The sequence below is a fragment of the Sceloporus undulatus genome, chromosome 1 (genome assembly GCF_019175285.1).
Source record: "Sceloporus undulatus isolate JIND9_A2432 ecotype Alabama chromosome 1, SceUnd_v1.1, whole genome shotgun sequence".
NCBI classification, from domain to species: Eukaryota; Metazoa; Chordata; class Lepidosauria; order Squamata; family Phrynosomatidae; genus Sceloporus; species Sceloporus undulatus.
The window spans coordinates 283,597,288-283,614,816 of NC_056522.1; the positions used below are offsets into that span (position 1 = coordinate 283,597,288).

Genomic DNA, 17,529 nt, shown 5'->3' on the forward strand with positions numbered 1-17,529 from the left:
TGCTTAAATTTAGAGATGACAAGCCTGCAGATAGTGAGGCCCTGCTGTAGTCCTACAGGCCTTCTAATATCATCTGTGCTCAATTATGTTTTAAAACAGAGTAGTTGATCTTCTGTTGCTATGAGGTAAACAGAAAGTGATATACCAATAGCTTCTACAATTTTCAATGTATTTTCGGATTTGTTTAGTATTAACGACGATTGTTTTCGAAACAAATTTAAGGAGTCACCACAAAGCTATCTACTTTACACATAACTGAAATATTAAATAGCTGGCATTAGACTGGTATGCACAGAACACCTCACCACTGCATTCAAAATAGCACCCAATATGAGATGACTTCTTTCTTACCTTATACTGCCCTGACACCCATTCCCAGTGAACAAGGATGAAATTGGCATGTCAGTTTCAGAAGTGTGAAACAAGAGTTCTGATTGCTCACATTTTTTTTTTTTTTGTAGAAACAGGTGGAAGCCTATACATCTTAATAGCTATAACCCTCATTTAGGTACTGTCAGAAATTTCTCCACAGTAATAAGGGACAAGAACAGACACAAAAGGTGCACACATTGCATTGGGCAATACAGTTTGTGCTAATTGGCTGATAACAGGTAAAAAATGATTACTGGACTCGTTTTAGCAAGACTGAGTTTCTTTGGTTCTTCCATAATGTTGTCTCACTATCTATATATAACTGAGATCTCTAGCTCTAACACTGATGGGTTTTTTCTGTTAGTTTTGCAGTCAATTTATTATGATTTACTCTTCTTAGAAGATTGAGAATTTCTATAAATATAGCTATTTACATAATAATTACAAAAATACATTTTATTTATACATAATTTGTTTATATAACAATAATTACACCAAAAGGTTTTACAATTATTAAGAATTATGTGAGATCTTGCTGTATAGCATGAACGTTAAGTAGCAGATTGGAAGTAGTTTTTTTCCCATTTTCTTTTAAGATAACTTCGCTTAAAATTATAACTTTCATAATTTTAACTCTCCTGGTCTATTTTCTCTTTCTTGGGTAGCTGTCTATGTGTGTGTATGGCTATGCAAAATATTCTTTACTTAATTGCAGTAGGAGAGACCAAAGAAACTCATTCAAAAAAGGAAATTAACCTAATCAGAAGATATTAAAAGATTGGATCGGGGGGGGGGGGGGGGGGAGCCAAAGGGCATGTTTTAATGCAACAGATATCAATGTACCCAATAGGCTATACCACAAACAATCTAAATTCATCCTCGAATTATGTTATGGCATAAATGTGATTGCTAGTCCTAACTAAAGAAAACCTGTTGAATCAATGGGCTTTATGTAAGTGTTGAATTATTATTAAATAATTGATTCAATGGGCTTGTTGTAAATGGGACTATCAGTTGTACTGAAACCTATAAATTCAAGTCTAAAATCTTTTGTTCTGCAACATTCCACCATTTCTCCCAGCTGCCAAAGTTAAGTCAGAATAGAGTCATGTTCTCCCATCATGGTTTCAAAGGAGAGGATGTATTTTTCATGATATTGCAATAGAACAATAACTTACATTTATCTATCAGAATCTGGATTAGGCAAAATATCAGATCCCAACCACCATTTACAGAAAATTATCCTGTTCCAGCCACAGACTTGTTTACTAATTTACACTTTAATATAACCAACAGGTTGTAATCAAACTGCAATAACATTTTGAATACTTAAGAATCCGTGCTTCAGCATGATCAAAGTCAGTGATGGCTCTGGTCAGCTGTTTTTGGCATCCTTTCACTAGCAACCATTGTTTATGAAGGGAAAGAGATATAACTGTATGTCAAACAGAGGTTTTCTTGTAAAAGCAGGTGTATTCATTATTCTGAACAGACTCAAGGTTCTCAAATTTACCACTATCATTATGTGTTCAGAATGAAAACCCTTTTGAATATAGGACACACTCTAAAGAATTAGTTTTCACTGAGAGGTTCCAAGGAGCTTTTAACACCTATTTACTTTGTCAGTTTTCTTTCCCAATCCACAGAGAAAGGAAACATCACATTGAAAACATTTCTGTGTAACTCAACAGTAACATTACCCCAGCTCTTTAGACACCAATTATGCTAGTATTCCTCTTCACAGCTCACTTCCTTTTCTCATTCTGGGGCTATGAACAAAGATGATGGGTTTGGGGATATTTACAAAGGACTCTACATGGTGCGTTCCCATCAGTTCTTATCATTCAATTGTCGTTTCTAGGCAAAACTGAACTCTATTGCTTTGTTGCAGTCAGTCTTGTGATACTGTTCTGAAATGTATCAACTAGGTCACTAAGATATAAAGTCCTGGCCCTCAATTGTCATAAAATTATTATTACAGTATTGTTGTTCTTGATCTAGAAAGACAAAATTTTGTTTTTACATGCACATATTGCAAGAGAGTAATTTTATATTTGTGCTTTCCAAGCTCTTAATATACTGGAACATTAAACAGGCATATGGTTTAAGTAATGGTTCCCATGACAGACGCTTCGCGGATCAAGAGGTATGTGACAGACAATTGCATATGATCAAAATATTACATCAGTGTTTAACAAAGTTACCAGGGAATACCTGTCTTAACAGGCAGAAAGCTGATCTTCAAAATGACTGTTCTATTTACTCATTTAAAAAATAACAAATCCAATGTTGACTGTTTCAGAACAGGAAAAATATGGTATTGTGTTGGCACAAGCCACCGTAAGTCTGATTCACAAGCTATATGCTTGTTTGTGATATGCAGCAAACTTCTAGCGCCATGAAGCCATCACACCTGAAACTCAAACATATCTGTTTGCTTCTTTGCTAACTTAGCTACTTCTTCTCTTATTGCCTTCACCAGAGCAGCGGTGGAAATGTTGGTGAGAGGATTATCTGAAGGGTCACTTTCTGTCAGGCTCTGTTGAGAAGCAACAGTGGTGGACAGCGAGCCTTGTTCCAAATTGTGATGCATATTTCCCGGTTGGCTGTAATGTCGAGGAATCCTAGAAGGAGAGTTGTGCTGATAGCAGGGCCGTGAATAAGCTTCTATGTAGCCAGGCAGTGGGACCTAAGGAAGAGTTCAATTAGACAGATGAATTGCCCTCAGATCATTTGTTTTGACACAATACAAAGAAGCTACAGTGGGTATCATGTATGAAGTGGCCATTTGGGGACAAAGCTGGAAAATAATCAGTCCATGTATTCATGAAGGCTATTTCCAATTAGAAATTATTGTATACATTTTTAATTATTGTGATAAATGTGTGTGTCATTTGCCAAAAGAACAATCTGATGCAAATAAACTAATAATACATAATTGTGCATCTGTATCTATAGACTCAGAAACAGTAACTTGTCCAAGCCCTCCCACTACGTCTGTGCTAAAGATAAAAAAATATAAACTGTGGGGCTCTCCAGACTGCCCCTAAGGGGTGGCATGCAGCCGCCCCTTTATTGGCTGGATCTGGCCTCTAGAGCGGCTCCTTTTTGCACCCTCCAAGGGGTGCCATAGCCAAGGCGGCGCAGCTTTATGATGCCCCTCCAGTGCTACATCATCTTGATGCAGTGCCGGAGGTGAGTCATGATGGTACACACCGTGTGGACCAGTGTGCGCCAAAATGGTACACTCTGACTCCACCCACAGACTGGCACAAAGTGCCGGTCTATATAGGCCCTGTGTGCTAAAGTGGAAAAAAAAAGGAGATAGTCACAGATGTAATCATCCCACAATTGTGTCCATCTCCCAAAGACAATTATTAACCCATTATTATTATCTTTCAAGAATAAACAGCAAGTCACTTGACTTTACTACCAGTGTACAGAGTTCCATCCGCCCCTATGTTAAATACAGCATCTTATCTAGGAGCAGTTGGATCGTATTCAGGAATACTTTCAAAATTCATCTTATCTGCATCTCTCCTTGGATTTAGGAGGTTTGAAATATCTGGTTTTGCTTCCAAGTAGAATTAGTGTACTGGGAATTCTTTCTTGTTTATTTGACTGGGGCTGCATTTGTTTATTTTAATATCCAAACTTTTTTGTTTGAATGGATTTATATCCACTATGCATCAACATTTTGCATCAACAATCAACTTCTGTTGTTCATTTGTGTCGCCCCCAATGTACACTATATGTAGATACAGATTTTGAAAAATGCAAAATATCTACAGTATTGTTACACATTGTTTAGCAACATTTTTATATGGTTTTCTGCCCAAAAGAACGTGGACATCAGTAAAACACTGCATGGAAATAATCTTACTGCAATCTTACATGTTTGATATGCTTACCTGCAAGCATATCAAGTCTTTTGATAATATTTTATTAGTACACAACATTGGCATTTGCCAGTGTTGGAAGACAGTAAATATAAAACCTGTGAGAAACAGTGCATGCTCCAATTCCAGAATTACTCAAGTTATCCTCAGTTTTGGACATTAAAATTCTGTACTGACAGATAATGTGATAGCTTTGCACTACTCCCCTATTAATGTGAGATTCACTTGCAGGATATCCATTAGATACTGAGTCTTTTTACCATCTGTTAGGTCACTTCTGTTCATGCATTTCCAGAAAACCTATTACTTAATCTATGGTATGGATGCAAGTGGCAATGAAATTCAGTCAAAATAAAATATACCTCTATTGTCTGTGTAAAAATCAGGCACAGTTAGCAAATGGATCGGTGTTAGAACAAAACACTAGAGGCCAGTATTTCATCAATGTAGTTCATGAAAAGCTGTACAGAATGATCTGAGACTAGAATCCTGGAGATGCAAACTGCTCTGCCAACCAAATGTTTCCTCTCCCTCTCCTACAACTGTTGGTGCCACTCCAAAAACAGCTTTTAAATGAGTATGTGAAGGTGTCTAATGTCTTCAGCAACTTAGTCTTTATTTGGAATGAGAGAATTGTTATTATTGGACAATTATTGGTACGGTTGGCCCTCCTTACCCACACAATGTTTCCCCCTCAGATTCAAGTATGCATGGCTTGAAAATATTCAAAGGAGTATAAATTCCAAGCAAACCTTGATTTTGCCATTTTATATAAGGGACACCATTTTGCCATGTCATTGTATTTATACAGCACCTGTATTTGCTGGCACTCTCCCATCTAAATATTAACCTGGGCTACCCTGTTTAGCTTCCAAGATCACATAGGACTGGTACTTTTAGGATATTTAAGTCAAAATGACAGTAAGATAAATAGAATGATCTCTTGTATTTCTAAATACCTATGTACCTATGTTGTACCCATGTTTTAAAGGAGGAGTTTTAGTACAGGTTGAGTCTCCCTTATCCAAAATGCTTGGGACCAATAGTGTTTTGCATTTTGGTTTAGTTCAGATTTTGAAATTTGTGTGTGTGTGTATGTGTATGTGTGAAGATATTTTAAACATGGGACCCAAGTCTAAACATGAAATTTATTTATGTTTCTTATTCACATACCTTGAAGGTAATTTTATACATAATATTTTAAATGATTTTGCCCATGAAACACAGTTTGTGTACACTAAACTATCAGAAAGAAAAGTTGTGCAGGGTCCTGGAACCAAACTGCTGTGGATACAGCAAGACCACTGAATATAGTTCAATACATAGTTACATGCATTAATTCTAATCATTTTCTTCAAAGCTATCAGGTCTCATTTTTAGATCTCACCCAGCATTTGCCTCATAATTACGTTATAATCAGTATGAACATATCCATCATTTATCACTGACTGGTTCACACATAATGCTAAACCATATTTTAAACACAGTTACAGCAAGCCAGAGAGGAGCCTCATCCACATTTACATCCTTTGTCACAGGTTCCTAGGACACTATTACACACAAACCATGTGGTCACAGCTTTATACTCCATAGCTTGAAGTTGGCTTGTTTAAAAATAGAAGACCTTGCTTTAGACTATAACTTCAGATTTGTACACATTTCTGAACTGAATGTATTTATTTATTTCACTCTCTCTCTCTTTCTACTAACACACAAGGCACACAAGGGACACATAGACATACAAAGGCTACAACAAATTGGTCATAGCTCTCAGTTTACAAAATCACTTGCAAAAGCCTAGAAAACCATATCACAAGTTCTGGTTAGCCTTTATGGGAGCAGTGGTCCAAGATATGGTGGACTCCATACTATACTGACTCATTGGGATTGCTAATTGGCATGATTAATGTAGTCCATAGAAATCAGATGTGATTCTAGACCCTCTCTAAGAAATCAGGACAAAATACAGATAACTTATAAACTGTTTTGGTTCAAGAAAATGTTAATTACTATCTTCAGTCTTCAAAGAACATTTGTGTGATTGACAACTCTAATATCTACCACACTCAAATTCTTCTTAGAATACTAGAGAATTTTCAGTACCAATTTACATAGCAGCAATACACTGCTGTTTTAAGCTGAGGAAGTTTTATAAAATGAAATTTGCATTATTAAAGACCTTAGCAAAGAAAAAGTCCTGTTGTCCTATTCTGTGTCCCATCTTCCTATTTCTCTTTAGGGCAAACCAACATGGCTAAAATCTGCAACTGTTACAAGCTACTGTCCAAGAAGTGCTACCATCTGTGTTGAAATTTCCTTTTCCAAATATGTCATCTCAGTAAACTTACTTTGAGTATTCATGCATACAAAGAAAGGAATGAACAATGGAAAGAATATATGTACAATTACCGAGTCAGCCCACTGTCCTGGTAATTCATTTTCTCCAGCATAGGACATCCAGGCCTGGTTCCTATATGCTGTTGGTGGTGCTGGGATGAAATAGCCTGTAAACCCAGGTCGCTTTGTTGCTGGGATGGCAAACACTGCTGGAACTGTACTTCCTATCAAGAAATAGGGAAGACAATTAGAAATCAAAACACATTGCTCCAGACGCAGAGGAACATTCAGAGGATATCTGAGATGTTCCAACTAGAAGATGCCACTTAGCATTGGCAATAGCCTCTTGCCAAAATCAGATTACATACAATTGTTATCTGCACCTAGTACCTTGTTGCCACTGTTGTTGGATGGATCATCCCACAACAGAATATACCTGTTTGAAGAGGACAACCCAGCAAGGACACTGCTCTTGACACAGCAGAGACACCAAAACCAAGTTCACGCAACTAGACTCTTACTTGTCTGCTGTATGAATATCAGTTAAGCCATTATGTAAATCGAACATAGGCACAGTGCAGATGCACCTTCTTAAGATTTATGGTCGTGCAGAAAGAAAAGTCAAAGAGAAGATGTTGGGGGACAGGATTCTAATGGCCTTGTGAATTTATGTAAAGTAATATGTATGGTATTTTAAAAAATTAATAGTTATTCAAGTGTTGCTTTAGAATGTAGCTCTCATACACAGTTTATTATCTGAAACAACAACATATTGCTTTTTTTCAATATCTGAGTTGATGGGAATGTTCTTTCTATACTTGGACAACAGAATTCTACTGAATTATGAGCAGTTAAGTATTTGGAGCTTCTGGTGAGCAACAGAACCATCTGTTGCTACCCTGTAAATGAGTTTGTGTGTGCATTCTTAGAAGGGAATAAAATCTGTAAAATACTTTTGTATGAAACATTCCGTTTAGTCAATACGATATATGCAGTTATTGAGCTATGGGAAGAAAGAAAAAGAATTGTAAATATAGGTGTGGCTCTTTCTGTTATGAGGATTTGTTTTCACATAGTTCATAAAATGCAGCGCTGATCAGTTAGTATTTAAATTAATGTTGTTTAAACGTTTAATTCCTTCAACATTCCCCATGAAAGCATCATTTTACATTAATATATATTACATGACTGCACTATGTTATGTTTTGTTTTGATACTTCGTACCATTTTCTCATAACCAATTTATTTGTCCATGGGTGATCTTCATCAGTTGGCAAATGGATAGATGCTCAAGTCTCACGGGTTTCATCTGGGAGCTGCTTCTTAAATTGCTGGCAACACATCACTGCTTTCAGCTTGAAATACGTTGCCAAGTGTTAGAAAAAGAATCCATCTCCATCTTCTGTTCAGTGAAGCATCTCTCTTACATAGTGCATGCATCCATTTCCAACATGCAAGTTTAGTAAGTGTAACAAGTACAGCTTGTAATCTTTATTTGGATCAGAATCTCAAATATAAAGAAAAGCATTATATCAAAGGCATGGAAATATAAAGAATGGTTTAAATTATTTGTTAACTGCTGAATAGCAAATGTCATCCCTTCTTGAGCTGTTGACCAATGAGTTTAGGGGAAGGAAAGTGGGGGAATCAATAGCAGATGCTATCAACATTTAACACCCCATTTTCTACCCTTGTCTGAAAGATTTGGCCAGTGCTTTGGCTCAATGTTTAGTGCCCCTGGTCAGAATCAGTGATAGTAAAACTTGTTTACTGAACAGTAAGAAAAATGGATTCACTCCCAAGTACTGTACTGTCTTTTCTAGGATTCTCCCAGGACTATGTAATTTTGAAAGTGATGTCATATATGAAGCTAAAATGTTTACCCATTATTGCTATGTACATGTTCAGCTTGTTGAAAATATATTTCAGGTTTGTACTCATACTACAGAAGGATCTGAGTAAAAACATTAAGCTAGGTGTATAAAATTTTTCCAAGTGAGGAACACATCAGTAACCAGGAGTTAGACACTCAGTAATTCTTAATTCAGTGCCATCTGTATTTAATAAACCTTTACCAAAATAGCAAGCAACCCTTATTTTCAATCACTCACAGCATTAGTAGGTTTCTCTGCGTCTGGAGCAATATGGTTTCTACTTCAATCATAAAACCTATGTGTTCTGTGTCTCCGACTTCAGTTTGATTTCTACATTGGGATATCCATAATATACTACTCAATAAGCCAGTGAATAATAATTAAACGTTTACAAGGCTGTTTCCTTACTGTCATCAGTTGTAAAGAGTGGTCATTGCCTTTTCAGTTGTCTGCCTACAAAACAAGTCAACCCTCTGCATGTGGTATGTAATTAAATGGACAAGTGTACCTGAACAACTTTGAAACAAAACACTTCACACACAGAGAATGTTAAACAGAAACAATATATTTTAATAAGACAAAGTTCCATTTTTGTTCCATTTCAGTATACAGCACAGTTTCCAGCCTCCGTTGTCTACAATGGGGTTGTCAGAATTGCATAAATGTTAGTTATGGAGTTACATGAGATGATTAATACCAAGGACACCAACCATGCACCCTTTATTTGGGGCAGGACAGGGGTTAGAAGTTTGCCACGTGTTCTTGGAAATCATGTTTCTCTAATGACATAAGATCACTCTAGTGTGATACCTTGAATTCTGAATTTTAAAAGTTTCAGGAGAAACTTATACTCCTTCTGCTGAGGAATACACTCCTGAGTAGGAGTGGTATGGGGTGACTTTACCCTTATGGGACTCAACAACAATCTAAAAACAGCAATTTAAAAAAAACAGTTTAGAAACATAGTACAAACAGAGTCTCTTGAAGTCATAGGTTGAGATGACTGCAGATGCAACACAAATAGTTTAAACTGGGAAAATGCTTTTACTGCTTAAAACCATTTCCAGTACCAATATTTATACCACGGCTGTATATTTACACCACATTTTACAATTACAGAGATGGTTTGTGACATTAAACCCAAGATGAGGGTAGTGAGGAGCTGCTATCCTGCTGGGACAACTGTAAGCTTCTCTTCAGTGCCAATCTTTTGCTCCCAGAACTGGAAGGTTACAAGCCTTAAATATGCTTAAATGAAAAGTAAGACACCAACTCAGTCCTATTTTTACGTTTAATTCATGGCTAGTAAAAATTAAAAGTAAAGGCGCTAGTACCATAATCCCATCTTCTCCACACATTCAGTCCTTTTGATCCTGAGCAGAAGAGCAGTAGTGAACATTCCTCCTACCCTCAAATTCCAAAAATAAAATGAGGCAGTTGTTGTAATGCAAATACAGAAAGGACCACTCAGAATCAGGACCTGACTGTAAGAGAACACACTGTCCAGTATACATGCTAAATTATTAAACAAACTTTGCATTCATAAAACTATACATTTCAAATTGTTTCTGCTGGAGAAGGGATGAATTTCAATCATACACTCCACGAGATCAGTCCCATGTGTCCACAGGAGACTCTTCAAACTTTGAAGAGGCAATATATTGTAGAGTTAACAATAAAAGTTTTCCTGCTCACATAAACCATTAGTAGAATATTGCTTAGACTTTTGGGACACCACTGCTATCAGAATCACTGCTACTGAAGTCTCACTTGAGGAGCACAGGGATAGAGGGAAACTAATCCTCACCCCTTGGTCACTTTTAATGTGTGTCATGTTCACTCTCTTCAAAATAAGTGATTAGAGGGACCACATATCCTCCTTATTGGCATTGATGGACTTAAAGGACAATAATTAGCTAACTATTTCCCCACAAACTCTTTTCTGAGGTAGCCAAAGAACACTGAAGACCCAGAGAATTCTGCATTTCCTCAAACTGTGAAGTGCCAGCTGAATCACCGCTTTTTGCTTTGTTATTGGTGTATGTGGAGACACATGCTTTTGGGTCTGGGTGACTTCAATAAAATTTCAGGAATCCAATTCTCATGCTGTTACAAATAGGATAGTGGTAGGTCCTAATATTCAAGCAATACTGCTTGAAACCTTAGAAATCTTTCAGAATCCAGTGGGATGGCTTTGGACTCAAGTAGATTTTTTTAGGACTGTAACTTCGTAGCAACTGAAAAGCTACATGGGATGCCACGGTGTTTTTTTATCGCAGTTCAAGCATTGCCTTGATAGGATACTATGCTTCCCCAATACAGAAACCTCCAATTAGTCATTCTTATTCCAAAGCAGGCCATTCAGCACTTCCAATTACATTCACACCCACAAGAGGCTTTCATCCAAGTTTCAAAACATCAAGACTAAAAGACGCATATATTAAGATGGGAGAAGTCCCCTGTTATCCTCTGCCCACCAGCTTTCATAATGCACAAATCTAAATTCAAACTACAAAATTTTCATAGAAAAAACCCTGTTAATAACTAGCACTGATTGAGAGTATTACATTATCCTTAGTTTTGATGTTGTTCTGCTTTGTACCTGCCAGATGATGACAGCATACTGCTAATGCTCACATGATAGCCATTTTAGAATATCTCTCATGTTTTCTAAGGGCAGCCTATCTTACCTGTTCTTCTGCTTACATATATTAATCCTGTTTTCTAGTTTATATAGTGAAAAACTAGAAGTGGAATTTACTGGAAAATTCAGAAGGTCACTATATTCTGTTCATTTGCTCTTTGAAAACTGGCTAGAACATATGCTCCAAGTATTCTGTCAAGTGATCCTTAGTGTGTGCATGTATTTGGTTATAACTATTCTGGAAGAGATGCAGTGAGTATAATGAAAGATGAGGTGAAATGTTCAGGAGTCAATATGTATGTGCATTTTTGAAAAAATAATCAAGATCATATCTCAGTTTAATTGCAACTTTGATTAAGTGATAATGGGCTAAATACAGACATAGCCATGCTTACAGAGATCCACTGAAATCAATGGGGAAAGTAAGTCATCTATAACTTAGATACCATTGCTTACTATGGGTCCATTTCATGCATGACTAAGTCTGGGTCCAATCCACCATCTTTTCTTCAGTAAACCTGTACTTTGTCATTCCACTTTCTGACAGTTGCCCTGAGACCTTCTGGTCAGACACAGCATCCCACAATTTTCTCCCCAGAGCAGTAGCTGTGTTAGCCTGTAGCAGCAAAACCAAGAGATTTGTGCACCTTAGGATACTACAGGACTCTATTATTAATTTTGTTCTGCACTGAAGAAAGTACTAGTGATATGTAAGTATGCCATGGCAGTAGCACTTAAAGCATTACTAAAATGCAGGCACCTCTGCATTAGACACACCATCTCCCAAATGTTGAATTAACCAACACTTAATATAGTTCAACAAATATCTGCAGTATTCTATCCTACTTTTTTTAAAAAAAAGAGGCAAATGCAAGCACAGTGATTCCCAAATACTGAGTGTGGACCAAAGAGGAATCTTTTGTATAGAATGATCCAGGATTCAGGCAGTAAATTTATGTCCTAGATATAGGACCATCAAGGGTGCAAGCCTTTGAAGTTCTGGCTCCACATTTGTGGAATGGTTTTGCTTTGGACCTTTAGCTGGAGGAGGATCTCACCCATTTTCATAAGGGGTTGAAGATCTCGTCTTTGATTCACTGGATTAAGCTGCTGAGTTGTTCCTGACATTCCTAGAGTGGGTAGTGGCTGGTGGGATGTTGCAGCTTTTATGGATATTTATAGTTTTATGCTATATTGCTTTTGTCTCTGACTGTATATGTTTGATGTTCCACAATTTGGCTGGGAGGGAATTATAAACAATAGTTATTACCATGAGAGAAAGGCAAATCCCAAACTGGGGAAAAGGTGGGAAATAGGAAGAAGAAGAAGCTGCTTGCTTAAAGGTAGGGATAAAATTTAAATACTAATATCCATTGGAACAGCAAGTCAGAACCACTGTGTTAGTTAACCAGATACTGCTAAAGCCAACAATTAAATAATTATCTATGTACAATCTTATTACAGATTCATGCCAAAAATGGTTGGTTAAACTGCACTTTTCAGAAACAGCTCATGAGAAAAGTTATCTGTGGCACTGGGTTGCCTCAAAGGACCTTCTGAATTATTGAGCTTCAGAGAAGCAAAGAGCCTTTAAGCCACCAGGAACTGTGAGTGCAGGAGCATAAGCACTGTCATATTGCTCAACAACATGCAAACTGTGCTGAGTGGTCCCACTGGGACTATTTACATGCTTAAAATTAAGTAAAAATTAAATGCTCCACTGGATCATAGCCTAAGGCAATACTGTGAAATTTCTACAAGCCCTTTATTTCAAACATGTTGCAAAACAAATAAATAAATAAATATTTCAAGAATCAATTCATAATTTATACTCAGAGAATCACTGCAAATTCCATTGCTTTCCATGAAATTTGCTTTCATGTAAATATATCTAGCATTATGGCCTTTGCTGCTATTTTTGTATGGTCATGTTTTTGTTTTGGTTTTTTTGGAAAAAAGACAAATGCATTCTCTGTTGTTTATTAAATACTCATACGTAAAATTAGGTCCTGTTTTTACAAATACACTGTTTTACATATGTAAGAAAAGTGGATGCAATGCCTTTGCAATCAGCAATTTATTATTTCAGATTCAGAAAAAAAGGGAACCCAAATGGTTCAACATCTACAGCTCATTTAGTCCAGTATCATTTCTCCTGAGTCTAATGTTTCAAAACTTTCAACAGATAATAGAGATCAAGGTACCATTCCCTCCTATTTACTCCAGGAATCAAGAAACTGTGTTGAACACCTTTTCATTAGCATGGATAGATGTTTATTCCTGGCCTCCGTAAACATACTAATTTTTTTTATCAAGTCTGTAATACATTAACCATTACTTATTAAAATGGCTAGCATCCAGATGACAGGAGGTACAATTTTATTCCACTGATCATTTACTGCTACTCATAATACAAATGGTCATCAGTATTGTAACAGAACAGGAAAGGTTTTTATTTATTTTGTTTTGGATGGAAATATATTACAACAACAGATAGTAAACAGAAACCTCAGCTCTGGAGCAGAAAGACTTGGAAAACACTGAGGACTGCTGTTAACTATGTACAGATCAGTTCCCACGATCTGAACAGGAGCTAGTATTAAACAATAAAACATATAGTGGAAAGGGAAAAAAGCTTCAGAAATAACAGTATTAAATTTGTGAGCAAGATACCATAATTTCTTGCAAGCCTATTTCCTTTCAGATTTCACAAGCCCAAATTTCCCTTTAAGAAGTGGACAATGAAAAAACGTGCTTCTAGGCTTTGGTTTAGAAGCCACTGTCTCATTATGAATAAACTCTATGGAGAATTAGGTTAACTTGTTCCCAAATATTTGTGGATCCTTCTTCACAGAACTGGGCTCACTTATTTCAAAATATATGGAGATATTTAGTACTTTTGATATATTGGTTGAAATGGGTTGTGAGAAAAGATGGAACATATTTGTGATACAAGTACTATAGCAGACATATTTTACTTTACTTTTAGCATCAGCAAGCATAAGGAGACCCCAATTTCATCCTCACCCAAAGAATTTGATGAACAGCTCTTTTTTTCTTTTGCTAACTTTTACTTTGTCACATATGCTGTTTCTGTAGATAGCTGAGTGAAGAGCAAGTGTGGTTCCAGCAGGTGTCAAAAGCCCTGAAAAACACATATTTCTTCCAGGTCTCCTCATAGTCTAGAAACACAGCAGATCCTCCTTTGACTTCCCTCCACCTGTCTTTCCTGCCCCACTAAACCAACAACTATTCCTTCTTTGAAGACAATACACATTTCCTTGGTTTCCTGATCAAAAACCTCTCTTAAGAGTCTTAAATGTCATGGGCTTCAGCAACATGTAATGAAGACAAGACTGATAAAATGACAGGTCAAAATTACAATGTAAAAAAGAAGATGAGCCCAATTCATTCCAGCACAAACTTGTACAAACATTTAAGGTGTAGTATTCCAGTGTACCTAAGGAGACATCTGCAGCATTTCTTTAAATAGAGAGGATTTTAAGAAAACTGGTTGTGATTTCTTTGAAATCAAAGAGATATGTTGGGGCCAAGGCTCAATAGAAGTGGTATGCTTTGCATGTGTAAGGTCCCAGTTTTAGTCTCTGGCATCTCCAATTAAAAAGGTGTAGAGCTGCCTGTGCTAAGAAAATTCTCTGTCTGAGACCTTGGAGCACTCCTGTCTATCAGCATAGATTATACTGGATCAGATGAACCCATGATCTGACTCAGTTTGAAGCAGCTTCATATGTTAATATTATTTTTGAAGTTCTTGCTTAAAGGAAAAGATGGTTGCTGGTCATGCCTATACATTCATGTCTATGCATTCAGCTTATTAAAGATGAAGTGAAGTTAATCTGAATCAATTCACCACACTGGGGGCCTCTCAGTTACTAATGAGGATATCCTCACCTATTCATTTTTGACTGATTTGCAAAGACATGCAAGCTTGCAAGGTGGCAACACAAAGAAACACATGACATTCAGCAGCAGTTCAGATTGGCTTCACTATATGGAGCTAGAAGTTATAATCTGAACTAGCTTTTTCTAAAGAGAGATTGGGGCTTTGGGATCAATCCAGAGTGCACTCAATTCAAGAGTAAGGAGCCAACACAAGGGAATCTGACTACATTACATGGCCATTTGTTTTCTGTACTACACCATACCATCAGTCCCAGGATCCTGTCTCAGAAACATGCCACATCCAGGTGCTTCAAAGAGAAAGGCCAAGTTTTTATTCCCCATTCCTCTCCCATATTAGAAATATGCTGCGTGTGATAAATGAAGGAGTGTGTGGGGATCCTTTTATTAATCCTCCTCCTCAAGCCTTCAAGAGAATCATTTAACAGAGTTCTAAAGAAAGGTGTTTGCAAGATCTCATACGCTCGTCTCTATGCCATACAGACTTAGATGTGGTCTCTGTTTGTACCGCATGCGTTTTTCACCTGAGTAATTCAAAGCTGATTGATCCAATGGAGCCACAGATACTGGGGCTCTTGATACTGGGACAAAAGGGGCATGATCATGCGGCTGTATCTGTTCAGTCCCACTGGACTCTGATATTCTTGTCTTGCTGCCAATATCGGAAGTCGACCTGTACAATATATATTGGAAATATGAGTCATTTCAACATCATATACACATATGCTAAAATCTACAACTCACTTACTACAATTAACTACAGTAGAACTGTATTTTACAAACATTACTAAAGACTAAATAGTGTTAAAGCACAGGACAGTCATTTTTTAATAGAGAAAATGGAAAAATGAAAGGCAGTTAAGGAAATAGCCTGATTTTTATTTGATATTCTCAATTTGACATTTACTACAACTGAATAGAAATATTTTTTGTACTGTGGAAAGGTTTTGCTTTTGGTGAAATACAAATAAAAGTTAGAAAATAAAAAACAGCAAGCTTGGAACAAATTGCTCTGGTTATTTGCTGCCTATAGTCAAATGTTAAAAGCACAATGATTTCAGCAAAGAGTTCATATTTTTTAGATGTGGCCTCTTTTAGGAGAATGTTGCTAGCCTTCTTTCTGACAGTGAAGGATGAGCCTGGCTGCCTGTGCTCTACAGATCACTGGTATTTTTGCACAACTCTTATCTGACATCACTTGCAGCCAATCAGCACAGATCAGCTATTTCTGTATTCCTGTGGCAATGCACAGTAAAATACAAAATGCATCCTATGCTGTGGCTCTGCAGATGGCCCACTGTGTTATTTTTGTAAAACCATTGTTTGGAAGACCAAGTTGATTTCACAAACCTGCACCAGGCAACAGTAGCTCAGATATGCACAGTATCAGATGTCATATGAGCTGGCTTGCAGCGCATAAGGAACGGAGGCTCTATAACAGCAAAGCGGAAGAACTGTGCACTAAATATTTTAAAAATGTTAAAACTGATTCATCTTTATTATGAATGTAAAGAGCACATAAGAAATCTGATAGTAACAAACTTGCCAGATCTCTCCAGAGCACCAAACCCAGTTTTATCAAGCCAACTACACACACACACACACACATATTGCTGCCTCCATCTGGTCAACTCAGAAAGAAAAACAGGGAGATTCAGCAGCAATCATTCACCTCTTTTATAGCATAACTAATAAGGCATTATATACCTGTATCATGGAAGACTTAAATCAGAGTTTTAAAGATGCATTCAGAGATTTGGTCTATTTATTAGGTATCTGAGCAATCTGCAGTTGAATAAAGACACACATTTTTGTTTGCTTGTTTGAAAATTGAAGATTTGTAAAAGGTATCACTCAACTGCAAATTTACAAACATCTCTTTGGTACAAGGAATATATCTGAGCAAGTGATTCTCAATAAATAAAAAGCAGGAGCATAGTACCTCCTAAGAGAGGTGACAGCAACAGGTCCTGTTCTGGGAGGCACAGGTGGAGGTGGAGACCCCATCACCATTTCAGGGAGTGGAGAAAACCTATATGCCTGTTAAGAAGGGGAAAAAATTATTTCCTCAAAGATCATTTGAATTCTCATTTAAAATAAACTACGCTGCATTTCTCCAAATTATACAAGAACAGATTATAAGGAGGCTATTCAAGTGAATTCCATGCTACTGCATATTAGTTATCTCCAAGTAAACACTTTTAGTAGCTCCTAAAATGCAACACTGCAGAATTCTCCTCGGCATGAATCCTCCTCAAGGGGAAATCAGAAATCTGCCCCACTGAAAATGAAATGTTTTGATGTCAGAACACCTGGAAGCCCCACTCATCATCACTGAAAGAAACTGCCTGTAAAGATCCATTTTTTTAATTTCGATTTTCCTTTCTGGCCTTTTTAGTGGGAAAATTTCATATTCCTCTATACAAGAAAAAAATTCAAAATACGTTCTTATGACAATAAAAACATTTTAATTTTAAAAAAA

General features: G+C 36.9%; 1 protein-coding gene across 5 annotated transcripts in view; it reads right to left on the minus strand.

Moving 5' to 3' along the window:
* Positions 1-857: 857 nt before the first annotated feature.
* The window catches only part of KIAA1549L (KIAA1549 like), a 278,122-nt gene continuing 261,450 nt past the window's right edge, over positions 858-17,529 (minus strand). Inside the window, exons 17-20 of one of the 5 annotated variants that reach the window (XM_042466172.1) lie at positions 16,990-17,087; positions 15,572-15,720; positions 6,681-6,832; positions 858-3,061 (exon numbers count right to left, since the gene is read on the minus strand). In XM_042466172.1, the coding sequence (XP_042322106.1) occupies positions 2,780-3,061; positions 6,681-6,832; positions 15,572-15,720; positions 16,990-17,087 (681 nt within the window). In that variant the 3' untranslated portion in view covers positions 858-2,779. The remainder of the gene's footprint in view (positions 3,062-6,680; positions 6,833-15,571; positions 15,721-16,989; positions 17,088-17,529) is intronic. The other 4 variants (XM_042466156.1, XM_042466163.1, XM_042466182.1 and 1 more) reach the window with 4 other exon arrangements.